At 41.1% G+C, this 27,795-nt stretch overlaps 1 protein-coding gene across 2 annotated transcripts; it reads left to right on the top strand.

Annotated features, from left to right (window-relative positions):
- The first annotated feature begins 1,013 nt into the window (after nucleotides 1-1,013).
- On the top strand, nucleotides 1,014-27,352 carry LOC140347080 (eosinophil peroxidase-like). 2 transcript variants are annotated; one of them, XM_072433411.1, is made up of 14 exons: nucleotides 1,014-1,080; nucleotides 2,154-2,235; nucleotides 3,465-3,652; nucleotides 3,896-4,025; nucleotides 5,646-5,775; nucleotides 6,878-7,081; nucleotides 9,079-9,406; nucleotides 14,888-15,048; nucleotides 18,578-18,836; nucleotides 20,583-20,753; nucleotides 22,804-23,041; nucleotides 24,705-24,913; nucleotides 25,004-25,048; nucleotides 26,346-27,350. In XM_072433411.1, exons 1-14 carry the CDS (start codon nucleotides 1,014-1,016, stop codon nucleotides 26,747-26,749), a joined length of 2,616 nt encoding a protein of 871 aa, XP_072289512.1. In that variant the 3' UTR covers nucleotides 26,750-27,350. The 2 variants fall into 2 exon arrangements, with proteins under 2 accessions (XP_072289512.1, XP_072289511.1); XM_072433410.1 differs by having other exon boundaries at nucleotides 24,705-25,048; nucleotides 26,346-27,352.
- Nucleotides 27,353-27,795: the final 443 nt, after the last annotated feature.

The raw sequence follows: 27,795 nt of genomic DNA, 5'->3' as shown, positions 1-27,795 counted from the left end.
CGCGCCGCGACTCTTGAAACTGCGCCGCTATTTGACCGCGTTTTAGCGCCGTTTTAGACCGCGCCGGGTTAAGGTTAGGGTTAAGGTTAGGGTTAGGTTTAGGGTTAGGCTTACGCTATAAGAGAAGTCCCGCGGTTCCTGAAACTGCGCGGCCATTTGACCGCGGGGCGCGGCTCTGCAGCCACGGCCTTGCAGCAATGCATACAAATTAATGATTTAAAAATTATACAATATGATTTTCTTTTTTTTCTTTCTTTTTTTTGATACTGTCTCTTACAGCGGAACTGCACATACGATGAAAATGTTCGACCCCTACATCATTTCTAAGGTGGAGAAATAGCAAAATCGCAGGGTGTTTAAATGCTTACTTTCCTCACTGTACATAGAAGACAAAAGCACAATAGGTGTTCTTTCTCATATATATATATATTTGTAAATTATAACTTGGTTTGGTGGTGTAGAACCTGTGGTAATTATTGATCATAGTTTTACATAAGTCAAGCAGCAGTTTGTGACGACACATTTAGTTCTACAGGATCCTTCTGTCTATTCCAACAATAATAAACAATTGGCAAATATAACAGTTTAAACAATAATTTAACAAAAAAGATTGTTGTTGGTATTATTTGTCGAATCATATAAAGTGTAAATTATATGAATTTTGGTTATTTTTTACAGTATGGTTGCAAGGTATCAGTTGTGTAATTACATCTGCTGCTCATGATCAACCAGGTAGTAACATTTTAAACTTCACCAAAATTATCATAAAAAGTGAACTAGGCAATTGTTTTGTAAAATCGAAATATAATCATGTTTACCGTACCGTGTTTTAGTGAAATGTATAATCCATCCTGTTAAATACACTTCAAGTACATTTTTAATGTGATAAATGTGATAATGTGTTTCTTAATGACTTTGCTCCTGAGAAAATGTACCGTAGTAGTTTTTCCATTACCGATCTTCAAACACACGTGCTAAAATGTGTTGTGTCTTTGGGATTTTGTGTTGTTTAGATGCGGCTGTGCGTGAGTGTCTTGGTTCTGGCAGTGCTGCTGTGTGTGCAGTTGCAGGTGCATGCTGGTGAGTCCACATTTCCATCACAATTACAAAATCAAATCAAAATGTAATAAAGTCAAATCTGTTTTCTCCCAGTATAGATATATTGAAAAATAGTTGTATTTTATATTACAGCATGCTAGTTGCTGTTAGCGTTATAAATTCACTCTGGTCTTAAATTTAGAGATATCAATTTGAAACCTCTCTAGTTTACTTATGTAAATGAAAAGGTTTCATGTAATGTTTTCAAAATAAAAACAAAATCTGACCAAGCCGAGTTTAAATTTCTTGCTTAAATTCAAATTAGATTAAAACATTTGCAGGGGACTTTGGATTTCTAATTGAGTATTTGAGTAAACTCTTATGGTATGTGAAAAATCAAAATCAAAATCTAAATCAAATGTTATCTTTTTTTTTTGTTTAATGCTTTGTGAAAACTTTAATAAATCTGGCTTGAATTTAATATAATCAAATCCTTCTGTACAGGCATCTAAAATCTTGTTAAGTCTAAGATTGTAAAGTTTGGTGTGTGTAAGTGCTACTTTAAGGCGACGGATATTCTATAGTATATATATAAGTATATAGAGTACAAGGGCCAACGCAAAAAAATAAATGGGGGCACTACGAGAATAAAGTAATTGATTAATGAGAAAAAAGTCATTAAATTATGAGAATTAATTACTTTATTCTCGTAGTGCCCCACATTTAAAAAAGAAAATTTGGGTTGGCCCTTATACTCCACCGTAATATTCCTCTATGGAAGGAAAAATGCATTTGGAGAAAAAGGGTTTGAATTTAAAATGGCCCAAATAAATCTATGGATGAAGTGGAGTAAATGAAATAATAAACTATATTTGGGATCAATGTGATAATGTATTTGTTGAGGAACCAAATCAAATTTTGAAAAAAAAAAAAAAAAAAAGTTTAGCTTGTAGTGTTTTGCTAGTTAATTTGTGTAATTTGACAGAGAAGATATACCAGTTCTCGTTTCATGTGAAAATATATAGTATTTATAGAGATTGTTATAGAAGCAATGTATAATTAAAAACATAATTGGTTATTGTCTCAAATCTGAAGTGCATTTACACATCCTCCAGAACTGAGCCTTGGTCAGATCCAGAGAGCTGTGAGAGCCGCTAAAGTCAGCGTTGACTCCGCCTACGAGTTTTCCAGGAGAGAGTGAGTACTAGCAATCTCCTACTTTACTGAGACTTCATTTTACAAGGGGTTGTATTTTATTTTTAGAAGAGTAGTTTTAATTAAAACAGTGTAAACTTGTTTTTTTACCATATCTATTTTAGTCATGATTTTGCCATGTTATGGTGAGATGCTTTCTGTGTACATTGACTGGAGGACATGACTACGCTTGTGTCAGGTGTCAAAAGAAATATTTGCAGAAATCTACTCACATTTCTGTGTGTGTAGGGTGAAATAATTATGTGAGCAGTGGGGGCTCTTTGGATTTGCATTCAAAACTTTGTTCAAAGGCAATTCAATTCAGTTTGAAATCCTTATTGCAACTCCCCTCTTGTATTTGACCCTGTATGATGAATAGTAAGATTTTTTTATAACAAAGTTTTGCTAATTTCTGAAGTTCTTTGTCACTTAAATGGGTTTCTTGTAAAAAAATATAATATATTTATATGATATAATATTTGTGATTGATTGGTTTCAGTAGGCCGTTAACGTTAAAAGATGCTACTCATAACACTTCCTATGCCATTGGGTTGACTGCATTTTGCCACTGTTCATTTTCAAAATACGAAACAGATGAAAATACAAAATATAAAAAGCGTTCATGTCAAAAAATGCGTCAAACCCAAAACCCGATTATAAGATTGTAGAGAAGAGAGAAGTCCTTTCCTAATGAAGAGCCCTCCCAAAAGTTGCTCCAGTCCAGCTTTCCCTGGCTTCAATCCCCACAAAAAACTTACTCTGATTTGTGGATGTAACTAGACACAGAGTTTATGTTCTAAGTTGACAGTCAACATGGTTCATAAAGTCTGATGTCAAAAACACATACATCCCGACATTATTTCTTTTCAAATCAAGAGGGACGTATTTCCACAACCTGAACTCACATACCTCATGCTGCTGGTGGCTCCAGCTGTTGTTGTTAGTCAGTTATCTGTGTTTTACACCTTCCCGAGGAGCACCTACAATTAAAGACCCACGGCACCTCCTGGAGTTGTGACAATATTCTGATCCCAGTTTCACCATTGAAATCAAATTACATCCAACTTCCCTTTTGTCTCCATTAAGGAATTTAGAATAATCTTGTTTATAACATTTTAAAGGCGCTATACAGCATGAAAAGAAGACTAATATGTCCAAACGCAATTTAAAACCCCTCTGGGATGTATGCTGGTATTTAGCTGCATGACTGAGCACTCCTTCCCTCTGTGCAGGAGCCTCTCTCGGGTGAGGAGAAATACCGCCTCACCCGCAGACGTGCTGAGGCTCATGAAGCAGCCGGTGGGACTGACACGAGAAGCTGTGAGGTGTGCAGACTACATGAACATTGCCCTTGGCTTCCTCCAGAGCGGCAGCGCAAACCAAGGCTCCAGACGTAGACGCGCCATCTCCAACACAACAGGTGAGGAGGAAGGACACGTTACAGTGTATTGTTGTTTAGAAGATTATTGTAGCTTATGAAAATGGGATTTTAAATATTTGTATATGTACAACATTATCATTTTATGTTTCTTTTGCATTACATCGTGAGAGACCTTGTGATTCCCAGCCAGTATTTTAATTTAGTATATCTTCATTATATATAGACCTATATTTTTGGGACATTTCACAATCCATGTGGCACCTCTGTGTGTGTCTTTCTCAGTGCTGTCGGAGGAGGACCTGACAGCACTGGCTGCGGAGAGTGGCTGTGCTCGTTTGACCAACGTCCCATCCTGCAACAGTGTCCTCAATCTGTTCAAGTATCGTGCTGCCAACTCCATCTGCAACAACCTGTGAGTCTGCCGCCTATACATTTATCTTTTTATTTTTTATTTTTTTAATCTTTATGATAGAAAACAAACACATACAGTCCATACAGAGTGAAAATAGTGGATATCTCCTTTCATTTTCTATATGTTCTATACTTTCCACAGTTTTACATGTTTTACAGCCACAATACTTAGTTGTGAAGTCAAATGGAATGTCAGGGTTGAAAGAGATTTACTGTTTTTGAAAGAAATAGCCAAACTTATGAACCTTGAACTTTCTCATTATTTGTTTGGGATTGGTGCCACAAACTTGTAAACTTGCAAAGTCATGAGTGTCTGATGTCTGATGCCAAATTCTAGGGGTGTAACGATGCTTCCTGCCTTGCGATTCTTAAATTAATTCACTGTCCTGTCTCCTGTACTCTGCACAATATTGTCTGCAGTAGCGTGCGGTGACTTTTATGGATGGGCATGCAGATTTGGGGTGTTCATCAATATTTAGTGGCCCGTAAATGTGAGAAAAAATATATTCCTTTGTAGATTTATTGATATGTAATCAACACGTTTCTTGAGCCGTCTAAATGCAAAATTGACAGGTGCGCACTGAAAAGGAACATTACAATGGCACCGCTGCCACGGACAAATACGAGCATCAAATTATCGCCTCTCAAACATGCATGTGCTTGACATGGCTTTGAGGACAAACTTCCTCTTCTATGTTTGTGAGAGAAGAGCAGAGCATTGAGTGAGAGGCGAGACACAAGAGACCATGGAAACAAACACACAGGCATACACAGACTTACACAGACATACACAGACATACACAAACATACACAGACGCACACAGACATACACAGACATACACAGACGCACACAGACATACACAGACATACACAGACGCACACAGACACACACAGACACACACAGACATACACAGACGCACACAGACATACACAGACATACACAGACTTACACAGACGCACATGTGCACGGAGGGACAGAGAACTGCCCTGGGGCAGAGAAATGGCTTGGAAGTAAATATTGCAAAAGATTTCACCAAATTAATGTAAAGATGCAGAAACACTTGTTTATGCTGTGAATAGCCCCCTTATGTATTTTTACAATAAAAAAAAAAATCATTATTATCAAATGCATTAAATTCTATATTATTTTAGGCCGTGGCTGGAGAGCCGCGGCGCGGTCAAATGGCCGCGCAGTTTCAGGGACCGCGGCATTTCCCTTATAGCCCGTTATAGCCTCATGGCTAACCCTAACCTTAACCTTAACCTTAACCCTAACCCTAACCCTAACCCTAACCTTAACCCGGCGCGGTCTAAAACGGCACTAAAACACGGTCAAATAGCGGCGCAGTTTCAGGAGCCGCGGCACCGAATCGTGAGATTCCATAATCATTACACCCGTAGCAATTCTACCTGAGAATTCTGACCTGTCTCAGCTCAGATAAAAATATGTTGTGATGTCAAGTGAAAATACCAAATAAGATTGTTTTTCTTCTTGTAATGAATTTTAACAATATTCATTTAAGCGGTCTCCATCTGTATTAATTATCATTGGCCAATAGAATGTAATGATATCATCTGAAACCCAGAAATTGGACCGAGTAACATCTGCTTGTGTTGTCAGGGAGCACCCCTGGTGGGGAGCGTCCAACACCCCTTTCCTGCGCCTGCTGCCTGCCGAGTATCAGGATGGAGTGTCTTTGCCCATGGGCTGGGATCCCGAAATCAAGATCAACAGCTACACTCTTCCACTGGTACTGCATCTCACCTTTTTTAGTTTTAGCAAATCTCCTACATAAATACATAATCAGAATTGTTTTTAAATATTAAACTTAGTTTTTTTATTGTCCATGCAATTAAATTTCAATACAACTATTTTCAGAAAAAAAACTAGAAAAAGAACCTACGAAACTCCAGAAATGTATTATATTATTATAATCATGATTGGAATGAACAAAAGGAAAAAGAAAACATTTATAAAGCCTGATGATTTAAAAGATTATTCAATTAAAAATGACTTTCTATTTATGCAAATCTTTCCCCAGCTTATTGGCTTATTTAGAAATGCTTATGAAACATTTGAAGTCATGACTTAACGCATTTCAAAGCTTCACTCCATAAACAGAGACACAGCTTTTTGTAGTAAAGTTATTTTTCTTTTGGCTCTTACAATTGGTAGTTTTAGTGCTTTTTGGAGTGTTACCCTGTGTAGTCTGTGCAGGAACTAAAATACGTAAGAATTAGTGATGAATAAAATGTATTAAGGGAAGCGCAATCAAACTTGTTTTAAATCTATGTAATATTCCAACGTTTTTACTGATCTTTCTCTTTATACTGGCCATCAAATTTAATTTCCAAAATTTTAACCTATGTTACACGTTTTGTTTTTGAATATTTATTTATTTTCTCAGTTGTACTCAGAGCTGCTGTTCTCTAAATACTTGTGCTCCCTCTAGTGGTATTTGTCGGTTGTTGTCAAAACAGCTCGGGCAGATAAGTCGGCAGAATAAAATAAAGCAATGCGATATTATATATATATATATATATATATATATATATATATATATATATATATATATATATATATATATATATATATATATATATATATATATATATATATATATATATATGTTTTTCAGACTTCCTATAAGTGATCTGTTCTTTTCTTCTGTATCTGCCTCTGTATCTTCCTGCGTTGCACCAATGAAATTTCCCCATGTGGGACAATAAAGGAATATCTTATCTTAGCTTATCTTATTCATGCCCGTGTGTCAAATATCATAGAGAGGCAAGAACTCTTGAAATGTAATTATTTTCCTGTATTATTATAATGATATGCTTGTTGTGCTCCAGGTGAGAGAAGTGTCCAACCACATCCTGAAGACCGGTAACACGGTTGACAATGACCCCCTGTACTCCATGCTGGTCACATTCTTTGGCCAGTGGACGGACCATGACATCACTCTGACGCCTCATTCTCCCGTCATCCGCCCGTACAACTCGTCTGACACCTGCGACCACACGTGTGAGCGTGCTGAGCCGTGCTTCCCCATCAAGGTCAGCTGGGTTACCTGCCTGCTCATCCTGCATAGGTTATGAAAGACTGAATCAGATTTTCACCTGAAGTTCATATAAATACAGGTTTTTATTATTATTAATTATTAGAAATTATAGAAAGGTTCAAAGCAGTAGCTTAATCGAAAGTAGAAATGTATGGATAGAAAAAAAAATATTGTATTTTACCAGCATACCTGAAGCTGTGTTTAGCTGTTTCATTAATATTGTTTAGTAAATCCTTCTCCTCTGAGCCTCAGAAAACACACATTACCCAGGTTCTGAGGTCTTCTGGGCTGTTCTTAAGCCCATAAATCATCTTTAGACTCATTTTGAGCTTTTTTGCCTCATATCCCATTTAATACAACTGCATGCTGGCTCACATTCGTTTGACAGGAGGAGTTAGGTTTTGTTTATTTTCCCATGGCAATTCCCTCTGCTGCCTGTAGATGCTAGTAATTAATTTACATTTATTTATGTAATTATTTTTGGGCATGTCATGTGTTTTCAGTAGATGCATTGTATTGCTTTCTTTTGTTTGATGCCAAGGTAATCGAAAGCCAGTTTAACCTTTTACCATCCACCTATTTCCCACTGTGCACAATGGTTGGACATACCCAAATGGCATTGCTTATTAAAAGAGGATCTTATGTTCCACATGCAAGTGTGATGCATCATTAGAAAGCTTAGGCATTCTAGGTTCTGCAGATGTGCAAATGAACACTGTCAGGGCTTCAGAACTTACACTACAGAAGCCCAAACATAAACAAAACGTCCTTTTTTAATCTCGCCTGAATATTGTCAATTTGTAATGGTCCTGAGGATGACATACTTCATTGTGTGCATATGCTGTTCACTGTACATGATGTTTATCTTGTTGACAACAAGTTTCAGAGCTCTAGGAACAGTTATTTTGGTGCTGTTGACCTTTTTGTATCAAAAAGTATATTCGGAACAAGTGATCCAAATATGTGCCAACTGTGCCAAACTGTTTTATTACAAATTTAGCTATTATAACTGCTAAAAACAATATATGTGAAAATGTGTAAATATGAGTTTACCCATGAATTTCCCATATAGAGGTTAAATAATAAAAAATAAAAAAATTATAGTATTTTTATTTTATTTTTATATTGGTATAATAATACATATATCTAACAAAATGCACGTCCAAAAGGCTAATAAAATCAGAAAACGTTCAAAATCCTGCCGAGAAATCTGGCTCTTTACAGCCTTACCTGAGCCTTACGCACGATAATACAGAAGATTCTGTGTCAATAAAGCCTTTGCCCACCATTCTAAAGCTATTCTTATTGGCTAGAATAATATGTCAATCAAAATCTGCTACGTCACTAGCATGCGGCGCTATGTAGATGTAAACAGAACAACCATGTGCGTCGCAAGCAGCGCATTTTTTTTGCGGAGGCTGTAGCAAACAAACCCATGGACGTGGATGGTCTCATTCTGTAGAAAAGATCGATGCCAAACATTATCTTATAAGTCAAACAGGTCATTTGTTATGGACGGAGAAATGCGCTGGACGAGCCTTAATCTTGACCATCGTCAACGAAGAAAACTTTGTTTACTTGACAATATCTCAAAATCGGATAACTTCAGGAAAAATACAAGTGGATATTGTTTTTCAATGATTCCTTACGGACAGACTGAGTACAAGGATGTACAGATTGAAAGCCGTTTCGTCCGTCATAAACAGCAAACAGGTTGGACATGCGTTTGTAAAAGTTGAGACTTTCTCACAAACTATTGGCAATTGCTTCTTGGGGCATATTATTCAATGTAAATCAATGACGTATTTGTTTTGTTGAGAAAATAAGCTTTAAAATGATGTATGGCTTGCTGGTATTGATCACGGAAATAAAAGTGATGATGTAAGAGAATATTTGAGATATGGAAAATGCTCTAGCAGGTGGGTGGTAACAGGTTTTAAAGGACAAGAACAATACACAATATGTGCCCTATTAGTCTAATTTTGTTTGCAGGTACCCAGTGGTGACCCCCGGCTGCCCGAGGGTGGGTGCATGCCATTCCTCCGCTCAGCTCCAGTGTGCACGGGTGGTGCGGTCCGGCAGCAGATGAACGCCATCACTGCCTTCCTGGATGTGGGGCAGGTGTACGGGTCAGACTCGGTCAAGGCTCGGGCACTTAGGGATCTCTTCCCCGATAAGGGCCTCATGAAGGTGAACCAGCAGCACACAGACAACGGGCGAGACCTCCTGCCATTCGGCAACATGACCGGCAACATGTGTGCCACCAGGGGGCACATCACCAAGGACGCCAATGCAGAGGAGGTGCCTTGCTTCCTGGCTGGTGAGTGAGCTTTCACTAAAAGGGTTCTAATACTTGATCATCACATTCAGCACATGGTCATTGACTGTCATTGACTGACATTCTTCTTATTTTAAAGACTTTAAAGGACATGTTATAACATTGTTCCCTCATTAAGAATATAACTGGAGTTATATTTAGCTTAATTCACACCTGTTTCAATAATTCTGTCCTTCTGGTTCTGAAGCTCCCAATCTTTGTTTCACATTTCCCAGATTTGTGAAGTTAGAGGTAGAAATCCATTGCTGAGATTCAGAATACACACTTCAATTCTTTACTCAGAAGGAGTCTAGTCAACTTCCTCTGTCGTGCTTTGAGACAAACTCAAACAAAACCGTGCAATCCGATTAGTTTAGTTCATTGTGGCTTGTGAAACGAATTACCTCATTAGTCATCTATCATTCAGAACAAAATCACAACGTTTCTGCAAAATCAATGAGCGAAGCCTAACTAACCTCTGTTAATCTGAGGTGACAAATACGGAATGTTTTTCAGTCCCTGAGTTATTTTTTTCCTTTTAAGTTGCAATGTTTGTTTAACAAATATGGACGGATGGGGCGTGTCCCTGTCATCAGAAGCCTTAAACTCTATTTGCGACTCTTCAAACTACTTGGCCAAACATTAAATGTCCTGCCAGGTAATCTCAGTCTGACCTATTCTTGACCATTAAGTACAAAAATTAATATTGTTTCAAATGATCTGAGTGATCATGATGATGTCAGAAATGCTAAATTGCTGAAATATATATATATATATATATATATATATATATATATATATATATATATATATATATATAATCTTCAAGATACAGCTCTTGGAGCAAATAAATATATTCACTAAACTCTGCTCAGCCCTAAAGTATCTGACTATGATCTTCTATGATCCTGATTATGAGGCTGCCTGTGTCCAATGGATGAAAAGAGTTGATGTGTCTAAATGATACAGTGCTCACTGGTAATACATTTAAATCACTTTGTCTTTATGTTTATTCATTATTTCCATGATTCCATTAAGTTTTGTGTAGCCAATATTCAAATGTATTGATGTTGAATAGGCCTATACACCATGTAATAGTATGTTTAGGCCTATACACCATGTAATAGTATGTTTAGGCCGATACACCATGTAATAGTATTTTTAGGCCTATACACCATGTAATAGTATGTTTAGGCTTATACACCATGTAATAGTATGTTTAGGCTTATACACCATGTAATAGTATGTTTAGGGTGTGTGTACCTTTGGAATAATGAAGGTACGTTAAACCATCCTTGGAGGAAAATGCAACCCCATATGAGGCATATTTACCATCCCCTTCTGGGAGAGCACTGATATGTTTTTAGTTTGAATACATTTTCATTTATTTACGATCTGAAATAAACATTTTATATTGACTGGTCTGCTTTTTGATTCTATATTGCCTGGTTAATCAGCAATTAAATCAGCCGCCGTTTCTGAAATCCCCTTAGGAGGGAAATGTTTGGATCATTGCGCTCATTTTACCTCATTGTCTGTGCAGTTCTCACAAAGAACTTTCCATGGACACAAACAAGGCAGCTGGTTAAGATCATTTGGAACCTTTCCTCTTGAAACTGGCTGCCAAGTATAAAGCAGGGTATTATTCCTAAGAACTTGAACATTTCATTTGTCCCAATGTTAAAAGGTGGCAATCCATCCATCCATCCATTTTCTCCCGCTTTATCCGGGCCGGGTCGCGGGGGCAGCAGTCTGAGCAGGGACTCCCAGACTTTCCTCTCCCCAGACACTTCCTCCAACTCCTCCGGGGGGATCCCGAGGCGTTCCCAGGCCAGCCGAGACACATAGTCCCTCCAGCGTGTCCTGGGTCTTCCCCGGGGCCTCTTCCCGGTGGGACATGCCTGAAACACCTCCCGAGGGAGGCGCCCAGGAGGCATCCGGAACAGATGCCCGAGCCACCTCAGCTGGCTCCTCTCGACGTTGAGGAGCAGCGGCTCTACTCCGAGCTCCCCCCGAGTGGCCGAGCTCCTCACCTTATCCCTAAGGGAGCGGCCAGCCACACGGCGGAGGAAACTCATTTCGACCGATCTCATTCTTTCGGTCATTACCCAAAGCTCATGACCATAGGTGAGGGTAGGAACGTAGACCGACCGGTAAATCGAGAGCTTTGCCTTTCGGCTCAGCTCTCTCTTTACCAGAACGGTCCGATGCAGTGACTGCATCACTGCAACCGCTGCACCGATCCGCCTGTCGATCTCACGCTCCATCCTACCCTCACTCATGAACAAGACCCCCAGATACTTGAACTCCTCCACTTGGGGCAAGGACTCCCCACCCACCTGAAGAGGGCAAGCCACCTTTTTCCGGTCAAGAACCATGGCCTCGGATTTGGAGGTGCTGATTCTCATCCCAGCCGCTTCACACTCGGCTGCAAACCGTCCCAGTGCATGTTGCAGGTCCGGGTTTGATGGAGCCATCAGGACAACATCGTCTGCAAACAGCAGAGATGGAATCCTGTGGTCCCCAAACCGGACACCCTCCGACCCCTGACTGCGCCTAGAAATTCTGTCCATAAAAATTATGAACAGAACCGGTGACAAAGGGCAGCCCTGGCGGAGTCCAACATGCACTGGGAACAGGTCTGACTTACTGCCGGCAATGCGAACACAGCTCCTGCTCCGGTCATACAGGGACCGGACAGCCCTGAGCAAAGGGCCCCGGACCCAGTACTCCCGGAGCACCCCCCAAAGGACACCCCGAGGGACACGGTGGAAAGCCTTCTCCAGATCCACAAAGTACATGTGGTCTGGTTGTGCAAACTCCCATGAACCCTCGAGCACCCGATGGAGGGTATAGAGCTGGTCCGATGTTCCACGACCAGGACGAAAACCGCTCTGCTCCTCCTGAATCCGAGGTTCGACTATCGGTCGGATTCGCCTCTCCAGCACCTTAGAATAGACCTTAACCGGGAGGCTGAGGAGTGTGATCCCTCTGTAGTTGGAACACACCCTCCGGTCCCCCTTCTAGAACAGAGGGACCACCACCCCGGTCTGCCAGTCCAGCGGCACGGTTCCCGACCGCCACGCTATGTTGCAGAGACGTGTCAACCTAGATAGTCCTACAACATCCAGATACTTTAGGTACTCAGGGCGGAGGAGTTTGCGAACAACCTCAGTGACTTCAGCTTGGGTGATAGATGAGCCAGCCTTCGTGTCCCCGGTCTCTGCTTCCTCTTCGGAAGACGTGACTGAGGGATTAAGGAGATCCTCAAAGTATTCCTTCCACCGTCCAACGACATCCCCAGTCGAGGTCAGCACCGTAAACGGTGTTGGTGAGGCACTGCTTCCCCCTCCTGAGGCGCCGGACGGTTTGCCAGAATTTCTTTGGTGCCGACCGATAGTCCTCCTCCATGGCCTCCCCGAACTCCTCCCAGGCCCGGGTTTTTGCCTCTGCGACAGCACGGGCCACGGCTCGCTTGGCCTGCCAATACCCGTCGATGACCTCAGGAGACCTACAAGCCAGAGTGGCCTGATAGGCCTCCTTCTTCAGTCTGACGGCATCCCTTACTTCCGGTGTCCACCACCGGGTTCGGGGGTTGCCCCCACGACAGGCACCGGAGACCTTGCGACCACAGCTCCGAGCAGCCACATCAACAATGGAGGCGGAGAACATGGTCCACTCGGACTCAATGTCCCCAACCTCCCCTGGGACATGGGAGAAGCTCTCCCGGAGGTGCGAGTTGAATACCCTACTGACAGAGGGCTCCACAAGACGTTCCCAACAGACCCTCACAATGCTTTTGGTTCTGTCAAGTCTGTCCGGCTTCCTCCTCCGCCAGCGGATCCAACTCACCACCAGGTGGTGATCGGTTGACAACTTTGCCCCTCTCTTCACCCGAGTGTCCAAGACACACGGCCGGAGGTCGGATGACACGACAACAAAGTTGATCATTGACCTCCGGCCTAGGGTGTCCTGGTGCCACGTGCACTGATGGACACCCTTGTGCTTGAACATGGTGTTCGTTATGGACAATCCGTGGCTAGCACAGAAGTCCAATAACTGAACACTGCTCGGGTTCAGATCGGGGAAGCCGTTCTTCCCGATCACCCCTCTCCAGGTGTCACTGTCATTGCCCACGTGGGCGTTGAAGTCCCCCAGTAGAACAACGGAGTCCCCGGTCGGTGCACTGTCCAGTACCCCTCCCAAGGACTCCAAGAAGGCCGGGTACTCTGCACTGCTGTTCGGCCCGTAGGCCGCCACAACAGTGAGAGAGCTGTCCCCCACCCGAAGGCGGAGGGACGCGACCCTTTCGTTCACTGGGGTGAACTCCAACACGTGGCGGCTGAGCTGAGGGGTTATAAGCAGGCCCATACCAGCTCGCCGCCTCTCCCCGCAGGCAACACCAGAGAAGTGGAGCGTCCAGCCCCTCTCGAGGAGATGGGTTCCAGAGCCCAAACTGTGCGTGGAGGTGAGGCCGACTATATCTAGTCGGTATCGCTCAACCTCCTGCACAAGCTCAGGCTCTTTCCCCCCCAGCGAAGTGACATTCCATGTCCCCAGAGTTAGTCTTTGTGTCTGGAGATCTGGTCGCCGAGGCCCCTGTCGTCGACTGCCGCCCAGATCTCTCTGCACCGGCCCCTTATGGATCCTCCTGCGGGTGGTGGGCCCACGGGAGGGCGGCCCCACGTCGCTCTTTCGGGCTGTGCCAGGCCGGGCCCCGTGGGGTAAGACCACCAGGCGCTTGCCATGGAGCACCCATCCCAGGCCTGGCTCCAGGATGGGGCCCCGGTGACGCCGATCCGGGCGACATGGCAATCCAAGTGAAGTAAATAATTGCAGGCCTATTTCTAAAATTTGTGTCACAGCCAAAATGCTTTGGAAAAACTACTATCACAGCTGCTCTTAAAGTTCTAAATTATTTCCTTGAAGCACTGGATCTGAAGAAAATATTGTGTTACCCTTTTTATAAGGCCTGTGCCGAAGGACGAGAATTGTCCCGGTGAAAGACTTATTAAAATAGTATCCGGGGCCAAGAAAAACGCAAAATCGAGTAGTAAACAAGGACGAATAATTATGCCTGTGAGTGGTATCAAAAATTAAAACTGCTCTAATTTTGAGTGGAGCGCGCCACCTCCAAAATCGATTAACATGGGTCCAGAAAAAGTTGACCTGTGCTCATACGATATATACAGACTGGGGAAAGAGAGCGTTCGCCAACGTGGCGCCAGCAGCTTGGAACGCCCTTCAAAAAGACTTGAGGTTGTGAGAGCTGGGTTCAGTTGAAGATGTGTGTGTGATTTTAAATGTCTGTTCTTTTAAACGCAAACTTTTTATCATTTGTTCTTCAATGTCTTATACCAATAATACCGGTATTTCTGTTTTTTGTGCTGTCATGTTTGCCTAAAAACCCATGTGGGTTTCAATACATACAGAGATGCTAAAGGTACAAGAGCAAGTTTTAAATGGACTTTGTTTTTTTTATAGGTGATGAACGCGTGAACGAGAACATCGCTCTGACGTCGCTCCACACTCTGATGCTTAGGGAGCACAATCGCCTGGCCCGCAGGCTGGCCATACTCAATCCTCACTGGGACGGCGAACGGCTGTACCAGGAGGCCCGCAAGATCCTGGGGGCAAACGCACAGGTACACACAGACTGCCTGACTTTTATGGCTTTAAAGTTCGCATTCAGGCACAGTTATCATAAATAACATTTAATTGTGATGATAAGGTCCAAGGTATGATGTTCAAATCACAAAATTGGTAAAGCTTGGTCTAAAAACAGACTAACAACAACCAATCTTACTGAATATATGCGATAATGTTGGAATGACTTGTCATCGCAGAAACCACAGGACTGCGTAATCTATTAGTTCTAGAATATCTTTGTTATTATCGCAACACGTTTTTTGGACCGTTTAACGGGTGGCATTTCTTGTCTCTTTCTTGGTGTCTGATTTTCCTCATTCAAGGTTCTTTTTGTAGATATTTTCTGGGTGATTCCGGCTATTACTTTTGGTATTCCTTGGCATCTTTTGTGGACTAGTGAACCTTTGGACTATTAAACCCTTCAGACTTGTGAACCTTCGGACTTGTGAACCTTCGGACTTGTGAACCTTCGGACTTGTGAACCTTCGGACTTGTGAGCAGCCACCGTAGTATGGCTAGCCTGGTTTTCAGTGACATTTTTCTACCTCGGATTCTTAGGCATCTTCCCGAAATAAGTGTCTAAACTCATTATATGTCACCTCCCATGCAGAAACATTGAATCTACCCTGGTGAACTCGTAATATAGATGGATAAATCCAATGGGTTCGACCGCAGCCACCCCAGAAGTCAGGTGCCAGTCTGGTTTGTGCATAATTTGCGCCGCAATGTTACTGTGTTGCTTTCCTTGTCATAAGAGGGATCGCTGTTATTGTTTTCTTATGGGATTTCAACCACACGCACGCCCCCTGGTAGGCAGAAAGTGTGAGTGTTCAGCAGGCGAGAGTGAGGCCAGTTTTTGATGTTATTTGCCATCTGTCTTGACATAATAGAGCAGGTCACCTACACTTTATCTCTGGAATTGTGCCAACAACAGATAGGAAGAAATACATAAACGTGAGCTGATAAACGGGCCACTTATGACTCCAGTATTAAACGTAGCTCCACATTATCCTTATCTTTCACCAGAGCCATGGCATTATTATTGTAAGCAAACAGACAACAGGCTTTAACATGTGTACGTGGAACTGTGCGGATATGTTCTGTCTAAAAACTCAGACTCCGACACAACCTGCTGGTTTTATGTTTTTTCAGTGAGATTCAAACTTTTATTACGCATGATTTCCTATGTATAACGCTGTTATTTTTTTTAAGTGCTTAGTATATTTTAATAGTTCAGTTTCAGGTCATTGTTGATTGTACCGTCCGATAGAGAGAGGTTACCACTGTGGCTTCTCTTATTCCATTGAGACTGAAGTGAATTTGAGCGTTACAACTTCCCTGAAACTATTGAAAACTTTTAACCATGTCACAACAAAAATCAGGAAAACACAAAATAGTGACCTCAGAACTGATGATTCGACTGTTTATTAGCTCCACTGGTAGCAACACTCCATTTGCAGTCTTGTGTTTTCTTCCTACCGCCTTGCTACCATGTGACGTCATTGCGATTGCTCGTATCGCATGTCTAATTTCATTTGATATTTATAATACTGTGTTCCTGCAAAAATGTTTAGTGTGAAATGTAAGATTAAGACATTTTGAAGAACTTGAAGAAAGAATTGAGACCACAGGCACTTAAGATCTTAAAATCTTTGCAGTCATCTAGACACTGTTTAAAACAAAACAAGACATTTCGACTCCCATCCAAGAGTCATTCTCAATCTGTGAATCTAGTCTTAGAACTCAGATACTTATCCTACTCTGAGTAAGACCTGCCCACTGGGCGGAACTTCTTTATATCCAGAAGAAGGGCGAAGAAGGCGTAACTCACAGCGTAAACAAAAACAGGACAGGCAATAGCCTGTCCTGTTTTTGTTTACGCTGTGTTACGCAAAAACAGGACAGGCAATAGCCTGTCCTGTTTTTGTTTACGCTGTGAGTTACGCCTTCTTCGCCCTTCTTCTCCCTGGTTAGAATCTGCAGGGAGAAGAGCTGGTTTGAAAGAGGAATTAAGGAGGCCATTTTGTTAAAAAAGACAATCCCTCTTTGAACAGAAATTGAGTTTTGCGGTTGAGAAATTGAGGTTTTGAGGTCTTATATTACCTTTAAGGTTCAAAATAAGGCTCTAAATCAGGGGTGTCAAACATCCGGCCCGCCAAACGTTTTAATCCGGCCCGCCGAACATTTTGAATTAATATAAAAAAAACAACAACAACAACAACAACATTTTTTCCCCCCGTTCATAGAACCGTAGTTACTTCCGTAACCGTTGTTAGCGCTAAAACAACACGTCCCACAATGCCGCTGGTGGCCGCCCCTCCCCTGCGCGGCTCTTCACTGCCGTGTGTACTGCGGAGGGAGAAGTGCTGAGAGAAGTAAGACACGCGTTTGCGCACTTTACAGCACTTACGCACCTCAGAGCAGAGGTCTGAGCGAGGACAGAGACGTGTGGCTTTAGGAAACACGTGGAAGAAAGAAAGAAGACTGTTTTGTGGATGTTAGAGTTGTGCTAAAAGTGGAGCTAACAACAAGAAAACTAACTTCTGTGATGATGCTCTGTGAGGAAAACATCCTCTACAAACATGGACAGATCAGGAGCCACAGGTAAAAACACAGGTCAGAGTGTAATAAAACATGAACATGACTGTGTCCACACTAATGTGACTGTGACACAAACACAATGACCTCATTTGAGTCACTACATAAATCATTTGTCACTAAGATCAACTTAAACTATGAAAATAGTGAGCTTGTATTGAGTTTGAGCAGAAACATGTCTGTGATATGAACATTTCACATCAGAAATGAGCAGTCTTTCTCTTTCTCCACAACTATTACTACGCTGTAAGAAAGCTATTTATTTCTTATATTTTTTATTGTTTTATTTTGTACATAATATTTGGCCCACGATTTGAGAAAAGATTTGGTTTGATGGAACACTGTGGCTCATAACTTAATCTCCTTAAACGCTCCACGTGTGTTTGTATTTAGTGGTGAGTCAGTTCAGGTGTACAGATAACTACAGAGAACTACAGATAACTACACAGATGTGGAAATGTTACTTAGTACATTTAAAAGGATTTATAAATCTTGAGAAGTTTATTTTATTATAAAGTCAAATACAACATTTTTCAGTTCCAAATACCTATTTAACAATATTTAATAATAGACTAAATGTTTTGCTCCGTCGATCAACTGTGATCTGAAGTTGTAATGCACATAAACTGAAGCACAGTGTTGTTTTTCTTAATACATTTCAGTTTATGAGAACAAACGTGTTTGTAATTTCTTTTAATTGATCCAGTAATGGCTTCAAAAACAGCATAGGCTTTATGAAGCTATTTATTTCTTATATATTTTTTTATTGTTTTATGTTTTACGTTATGTTCGGCCCGCGACCCAAAATGAGTTTGACACCCCAGTAAAAATATTGAATAATTCAATAAATGGAATACATTAAAATATAGGATTTTTATGGTGCCTTTGTTAAAAGCCTTTAAGTGCATTGCCTTTTTCTATTCTAAGGTGATCACATACCGGGACTACCTGCGGCACATTGTGGGCCCGGACATCATGGCCAGCCGTCTATCCACGTACCCTGGCTACGACGACAAAGTGGACCCCAGCATTACCAATGTTTTCGCCACCGCCGCTTACCGCTTTGCCCACCTCATGGTCCAGCCCAAGATGGCCCGCTTGAACGAGAACTATCAGGAACATCCCATCCACAAGAGTCCTTTGTTGCATCAAACCTTCTTCTCCCCCTGGAGGGTCATCTTTGAAGGTACACCCCTCATTCATAATTAATAATGTGACTCTGAAGAAAAATATACTTTTATGTCACATTGATGTCCCTCATCATTAATTTACTCAAAGTTGTATTTTGATTGATTCATGCATGTTTGATTAATCCTCTTTTGACCTGTATTTGAGGCGTGTGTGTTGTGAACATTACATTTTTTTCACCTACCCCCTAGTTCTGCCCATTGCGCTATACTTGCAATTTTTCTAAACTATCAGAGTCCAGGTCACATACAGTGCATGCTAAAAATATTCACAGCACTTCACTTTGTAAACAGTTTGTTTTTACAGCCTTATCCCAAAATTGATTAAATTCATTATTCGTCTCAAAATTCTACAAGTAATATGACAATGTGAAAGTTAATTGCTTTAATTAATTGAAAAAATAAATAAATGATGATGATATATATATATATATATATATATATATATATATATATATATATATATATATATATATATATATATATATATTACAGCTATAAAATGCACTTTTGCTCAATACTTTGTAAAAGCACCTTTGGCCCTAATTACAGCCGCAAATGTTTTTGAGTATAATGCTACAAGCTGACTACATCTATTTGTGGGCCGTTTTTCCCATTCCTCTTTGCAGAATTTCCCAACCTCAATAAGATAGTTGGTGAGCATTGGTTCACTGCCATTTTCAGATCTCTCCAGAAATGTTCAATTGGGTTCAAGTCTTGGCTCTCGCCGAGTCACCCAAGGCCATTCACAGAGTTGTCCTGTAGCCACTCCTTTGTTATAATGGTTGTGTGCTTAGGGTCGTTGTCTTGTTGGAAGATGAGCTTTTGCTTGCACTACTATGTTGCTGATATTTGCCTTTAAAATCACCTTTTCGAACAGCAAAAAGGTGTAAGAGATTAATAACCTGGAAAAGACAGGGGAGGTGATGCTTCAGGAGCTAAATAATCAAAACTGAAGGACTAAAAACTTGGTGGAAAACTGACTTTCCCGCAAGCTAAAGATGCTAATGCTAGTGCAGCTCCTGAGGGGCCACTGCACACAACACAGCCGAGTTCTAGACTCGCACAGAACAGACAGGAGAGAGGACATAATGTTGCGTTAAATGCAGCATGACATGGCGTCATTGAGAACTGAAGTCAGAGCAGGGAACTATGAGTCTCGATTTGCCAGAATTGAAGCAGAGGTACTGGAGCTGAAAGCGATAGGCGTAACAGCATATCTCAGACATTGTGAGGGAGTTATGGGAGCTGAAAGCCGAGATGGTTGAACTCCGGATGGATAATAAGAATGAGGTTTTAAACCTATTTATGCAATGTTAATACTTTTTAGTGTGAGGTCCTCATATATTACCCTATTAACTAATGCATTCAGAACATCCTTATTATTCACCATGATGAGTTTATAATCGCTTTTCATTACTTTCAAAACCCAGAGCGAGTTTAGCTTACAAACATAAGCATGCTTACAGCGCCCCTCCAGCTTTTCAAAGAATAAAAACACTGTATAATTAGATATACAACACGATAATTTTCACCTAAATAGATACTTTTACAATATATCTCTACTGGAGCAAAACAGAATTTACTGTATTGCATGAAAAAAATCAAGTATATCCCCTTTAATACTATGCATATGCTATCACACATCACTTCTTCCATTTGTAGATGCTGTCCTGCTTGTTAATGTATAAAAAGTGCATACAGTACTTGTGAAATGCTAATGTGTGTGGTGGTGCCCCCTACAGGTGGACTGGACCCCATCCTGCGAGGCACGGTGGGCACTCAGGCTAAACTCAACACCCAGAATCACATGATGCCAGACGAGCTCCGTGAAAGACTCTTCAAGTTCAATGAACAACTGGCTCTGGATCTGGCCGCGCTGAATATGCAGCGGGGGAGGGACCATGGCCTGCCAGGTAATCCCTTCTCCTGACTTCTCTTTGATATGTTTGAAAATTAATAGGTTCTATTAATGGGCTCAAGCTATGTCAGCGCTTTTTTAGATTAAAAGAACAGGCTAAATGTTTAGAAAACAGGTCTAAAACTGGACTAAGTCTAAAATATGACTAAACTATGAGCAAACCAGACTAAACTATTAGGACCATACCAAGCAAGAAATCTAAAATAAGATGGATTAGGACTAGGACCAGGACTAAACTAGGACCAAACCAGTTCAAAACTAATGCAGAATCAGGGACAGAGGACTGGCGCAGGGACAGAGGACTGGCGCAGGACTTTGTGGACTGGTGTCAGCGGAACCACCACCTCATCAACGCGGGGAAGACCAAGGAGATGGTGGTGGACTTCCGTAGACGCCACTCCACTGCCCCCTTACCAGTGAACATCCAGGGAAGGGACATTGAGAGATTGGACTCATACAAGTACTTGGGTGTTCATCTGAACCACAAACTGGACTGGACTCACAACACAGACGCACTGTACAGGAAGAGCCAGAGTCGGCTCTACCTCCTGAGGAGACTCAGGTCTTTTGGAGTGACAGGGCCACTCCTGAAGAACTTCTACGACTCTATGGCGGCATCAGCCCTCCTGTACGGTGTGGCCTGCTGGAGCAGCAGCATCACAGAGAGGGAGAGGAAGAAGCTGGACAAAGTCATCAAGAAGTCCAGCTCCGTCCTGGGCTGCGCTCTGGACTCGGTGCAGGAGGTGGGGGACAGAAGGGTCCTGGCTAAATTCACATCTATGCTTGACCATGAGTCTCACCCTCTGCAGGACACTCTGTCCGCTCTGGAGAGCAGCTTCAGTGAGAGACTGATCCACCCTCGCTGTGTGAAGGAAAGGTTTCGCAGGTCTTTCCTTCCTGCTGCTGTCAGACTTTATAACAAACACTGCTAGCCCTGAACATGTGCAATACTGATGTAACCATGTGCAATACCATCATATTCATGTGCAATACTGAATACTGAATCAACCATGTGCAATACCTGTAAATAAGAGTGTTCTATTTTGTTTTTATCCGGTTTACTTACCTGCTGATAGTATTACCTAGTCTTGTGCTAGCTATTTTTACTTTATTTTATTCCATTATCATTATTTTATTATTATTATTATTATCTTATTTTTATCTTTTTATTTTTATTTATCTATTTTATTTTATTTCCCCCTTCCATTCCCTATTAAGATAGGAGAGGAGTTTTGTTAATAAGATTTTTTTGTTTTTGTTCATAAGAGTTCTATTAAGAGTGTGTTTTTGAAACTTCCTATAATCTGTCCTTTCCTCCTGTTTCTACTGCGTTGTAACAACAAAATTTCCCCTTGTGTGGGATATTAAAGGATTATCTTATCTTAAACACCCAACAAGTTTAAAGTCTAAACTAGCCCTAAAACCAGACTAAACAAGGAGGACCAAACTAAATCAAATAAACCAGAATTAACTAAGACTAAATCAGCAATGAACAAGGACAGAACCAGGTTAAAACCCAGGCTAAACCAAGACAAAACCAGGACTGAACTAGGACTAAACCAAAACTAAACCAGGACAATACAAAGCAAAAACCAAACCCAAGAATTATAGTCTATGCGGACTAAACCAGGTCACAACCAGGGCAAAACCAGGAGTACGCTAGAACCAAATCCAGACAAAACCCAGGCTAAACCAGGACTAAACAAGGTCTAGACCAGGACTGAACTCAAACCAAACCATATCAAACTAGGGCTAAACCAGGAGTTGGACCAAACGAGAACAAACCCAAAACCAAACCAGGACTAGGACTAAACCAGGTCTTAACCAGGTCTAAAACATGATTTAACCAGGACTGAACAGTACCAAACCAAATCTAAAACAGAACTAAATCAAGACTATAGGACCAAACAAGGTCTAAAACAAGACACAAGCAGGTTTACAGAATACAGAAACCAAAAACTCTTAACTTTACAAAAAATATTTTAGCTACAACAAGGTCAAAAAGAAAAAGTTCCTCCTAACTCAGTGCAATGACCTTCATCCAGGCTACAACGCATGGAGGGGCTTTTGCGGCCTGTCCCAACCCAAGACAGTGGATGAGCTGGGGAACGTGCTGCAGAACAAAGACCTGGCGGAAAAGCTGCTGAACCTGTATGGGACGCCAGACAACATCGATGTGTGGCTGGGAGGTGTGGCCGAGCCGCTGGTGCACGGCGGGAGGGTGGGGCCACTGTTCGCGTGTCTCATCGCCGACCAGTTCCAGAGGATACGTCAGGGAGACAGGTAAGACGCTTCAGGAGGCATGGGTGTTTTTTAAATGTTATGCAAATCAACTTTAATGAGCTTTTAACCTTGTTTCCTCATCACTAGTTTACACAAATTAGTGTTTGATTGATTGAGGCTCCAGTACTCCAAAAAATCCTGTTTTCACCTACCCCCTATTCCCGCCCACATCCCTTTCCTAAATTGTGATTGATTTACAAATTCAGAATTCAAGTAATATGTTGGAAATTGTCATTTAAACTTACATTTATCTGCGGTTTGTTATTATGAAATGTCACTATGAAGATGCGGGCAGGGTTTCTCAGTTCTGCAGTTTAGAATAGGAAGTCAATGGACCTTTTCTTTTACTAAACTTCTTTAGATCAATTTTGCGGTTTACAAACCAGCTATTATACCATGATCTTCTTATGCTGCCGTTCAATACTAATACTCTCCTTTAATCCCTTGATGCCTGAATTATTTTTCCAATATTAAAACAAATATTTGAAAGGTGATTTTGACTTCAACTGAACCCCAGCACAAGGCTGTGTTGACGTTTTTTGATAGCGCTTAAAACTTGTGTGTTTACAAGAGTATCTAGTAAAAGTAGCAGAGGTGCCAAAGATTTTACTTAAAGGCGGTATGGACGATTTTTCGGCGATTTGAGAACGCAGGCGGAAGTGCGCATGCGCACTCCCCCGTGCGGACTGATACAACACACACGTGCGTTTGTTTATTAGCGCAACGGAGCGCATCGCATCGCTCGTCTCCTGTAGATTTCTGTCCACTTCTGCGTCAGCTCGAACTGTCTTTCTCCGTCTTCATTTTGCCCCGTACACTGAGGGAACTATATTATGATAGATCCATGCGCTTAGGCACGCGGAAACGTGGGGACGAACCACACGCGGCTGCAGGTGAGCGGTAGGTGCGTTTTATGATTGATACGTGGCAGGACAAATGATTTATCCACGCCACGAGGAAATATGAGAAAAAATTTGCTGAAAAAAATCGTCCATACCACCTTTAAGTAAGAATAATTTCATTTGAAAACAATATGACTCAAGTAGTGGTCTAAGAAAGTACTCAAGTTATGGAAAAAAGCATTTGGGTAAAGTACAAGTCCATTAAGCATAATTTAAAAAATAACTGTTTGATTTATAATGTTTTTCAATACAGGGTCGGCAATATGATATGAAACTCGATACTTGATAAGTTGCGCGTCCTGATATACTTTAAAACCTGTGTTAAAAGTTTACTAAAATTATGTTTTGATTAATTAGAATAACAAAATGAATCGACATTTCATGTTCACCATGTCCTCAATATAAAAATATGATTAAATCACATGTTCAGCTCCTTTGATTTAGCCTTGATGCAGAACTCTGATTACTTTATGATTAATATGTGTTGGTCAAATTATTATTATGATTTATTTTGATACTCTGTATCAATATGTGTATTGCCAAGAAGTCCATCACAATATATCAAAATATCGATATATTGAGCACAGAGACATTAAGCTCATAAGAAATTGTGATGATCTGCATCGGATTATAGGTAAAAAAAAATTCCGGCAGTCCCTGTTTTACAAGAATAAAATATATAAAATGCAATTTACACTCAGTCAACAATAAAAACAATAGTCCACAATGTCTACAATGTAACCCACACATATTCACTACAGACTGTGGTGGGAGAACAACGGTGTGTTCACCGAGAGTCAGAAAGCCTCCCTGCGAAAGTCATCCATGGCACGGATCATCTGTGACAACACTGGAATCAAGGAGGTCCCCAGGGAGCCCTTCCAGTACCTGCCCCGAGGGGAAGGATACACCTCTTGTGCCTCCTCAGACATCCCAGAGCTGGACCTCTCACCCTGGCAGGAGAATGCAGGTGAGTTTACAGAACTTCCACATGTAGGAACTGTATTAGCGAGGGTGGAACTAGCTTCTTCTAACTGCTATCTTCTGTCCGTTTTTGTAGGACTAGCTGGACCTCCAGGACCTCCAGGACCGCCAGGACCGCCAGGTATGTTTACTTTATTAATTTAAGGTAATTAGTTATAAATATCTTTCAGTTATTTTCAAACAACAACAAAATGGGCAATCCATTGTAACCATGGCTTGATAAACTACGGTGTGTTGCATTACATTAGTTCTGCAAACAGGCAGCACACAGCTTATGTTACTACTTTGTTGTGTTCCATAACTAATAGTATCTGAGAAAAAAACTATAAGGACATTTCTAATGAATGTTAATAAATAGTACTTGAGTCTGCTTTTGACATTAAATCAGGCTAATTTGTTGTGCATTGTTGTTACATTTGTTCTGTATGAGCAGCCCAGGACTATTCATGCCGTCTTACTTTCACATGTGTTTGACCAAACAACAGATACATAATCTAACTGAGAAAGTGCTAATGACTGAACTAGTTGTTCAACCATTTTGGCGTACATTTCTTCAATGCATAATTTACATGTGAATGTTCCATGTTAAATTTTAATCATTATTTTTTTTATTCTTGTTCAACTACAGTTGAACACCTGAACTATTCATTTTCAAGAGTAGTTCAGGAATTGTTTTTTACATCTATTGTGACCCAATTAACATAGATTTTGTTTTTTCAGAATTTGTTACTAATGTTTTGTCTTGAATCCACTGTTTTACTACATTAAACTCTTCCTGTAAGATGTTACTAAGCTGATATGCTGTAGGTGCAGATGCATATAATGTTCAATCCATTTTAACGCTGACGACTCAAAACCATTTCAGCTTAATTTGTATATTAAGATGTTGTGGTCTAAAAGGTCAAAAGGCTGCAGTCAAATCTAGGAATATTTTCCCTTTTAGATTTTTGCTATCAAATACCTGCTGCCAGTGATCTGTGATCTGAGTAAGAGCATTGTCTCAGGGGCCTCTTTGTACAGCCTACACTTAGGGTCTTGTCTCTTGTCTGGGGTGGTAGATCTTGACCTCTACTGTTGGGGCCTTGTTCTTGTTGTACTTGTGGATCTTGGATGTTTCATCCTGGAGAGTGGGTTTCAAACTCATTAGTCCATGACCTCCTTCCTTACGGCTAGTGTATATAGTCTATACAGTAGCTGTTTATTGCCCAGAACTATTTCTTGCCATTGCACTGGCTTCTTAGGACTTGCCTTACTAGTTGTAGGTACTTGGCTGTTGCTGCTTTCCTTGTCACCTCTTTGAGGTTGCCATTTGCCTGTGGTTCAATATATTACTGTAACTCCATACTTTTTTAACTAATTACTCCAGTGGACTCCAGTTACGAAAAAATGCAATTATGTGCTGATATGTTTTTGTCCAGGACCATCCGCCTCTAAAGTGGCATTCTCAGCTCGTCTGGGCAACGACAACCCGAAGGCACACAAGGCCATCATCTTCCACGAGGTCCTGTACAACTACCCTGGCCACTACGACGACCACAGCGGCTACTTCAAGTGTGTGATACCCGGGGTCTATGAGTTCCACTTAAGCCTGGTCATCCACAACGCAGCTGTGGGTGTAGACCTGATGTGCAACAGCAACCGCCTCCTACACTCCTACAACACGCACCACGGCGGCTCCATCATGGCCAGTGGCAGTACCATCACCCGCCTGAAGAAGGGCGACAAGGTGTACCTGGTCATCAGTGACGGCAGCAACAGCATCCTGAAGGACAGCCAGTTTGTCGGGCACCTGCTGTTTACCGAGGACGACAGCAGTTTTTAGCGAGAACAATGGAACCAGGAATTAAGCAGAAATAATTACTGAACCAGGATTAAGTCAGGACAGAAGCAAGGGTCATATTTATAAACTGTGCATATGTTCAAAATAGTTGGCTTTTGCAAAGTGGACTGTTCTAACATTGTTCCCTCATCAAAAACATGCTTGTATGTGTATTTTAGTTTCATTCACACTTGATTAATTCTGTTAAGTAAGTACAGTCCCTCTGAGCCACAGAAAAGCACTCATCATAGGTAGAGCTCAGATCTTCAGCACAGTTTTTAAGTCCATAAATCATCAGCTAATGCTTGTTCGGAGCATTTCTGATTATCCATTTTCTTTACAACTGAAACAAGACTACACTAAAACAAAATTTTGGTTTAAACTAGATTCAAACCATGACTAAACATAAAATAAACCTGGTCTGAATCAGGAGTGTACTCCACAATCCTGTATATTACTGTACGCTCAAATTTATATTTGGGATATTTCCTGTTTACCACTGAAAACCACTGTTCACTTTTTAAACATACTATGAAAAATATTATAAGGAATTAATTAATTTAAAAGTTAATTTAAGCTATGTATTTGGGTGTATGAAGGAGAATTAATGCAGTAGATTTTTAAACTGATTATTTAAATGAAGGACTAATCTATAATGTGAACATGTTTTATTTTATTTAATTGTTTAAATAACACTGTGAATAAAATAAAAACGTACTATTGACACATCAGTGTAATCCTTATTCATTATTTTTCCATCATAGAAAAAGATTCAGTTGTGGTCATCTGGACACTGATTATGAAAAACAAGACATTTCGACTTTCATCCAAATGTCTTTCTCTGAGGACCCTGTCTGAGAACTGAGATATTTATCCTATTCTGGGCTGTATAAGCCCTCCCCACTGGGCGGAACGTCCTGGTAATCGCCTGCCCTTTTTTATTTTCAAAAAATAATCTTTGCTACACTAACAGCCCATGAATCATAAATTGAACCTTGAACCTCAGCATGTCTGAGCGAGTCTGTATAGGTCGCCGGCTCAAGGTAGGC

Source organism: Eucyclogobius newberryi, unplaced genomic scaffold (assembly GCF_026437365.1).
Source record: "Eucyclogobius newberryi isolate DKJ021-1_F unplaced genomic scaffold, fEucNew1.0.hap1 SCAF_6, whole genome shotgun sequence".
Classification (NCBI taxonomy): domain Eukaryota; kingdom Metazoa; phylum Chordata; class Actinopteri; order Gobiiformes; family Gobiidae; genus Eucyclogobius; species Eucyclogobius newberryi.
This window is presented reverse-complemented; position numbering and strand designations above follow the sequence as displayed.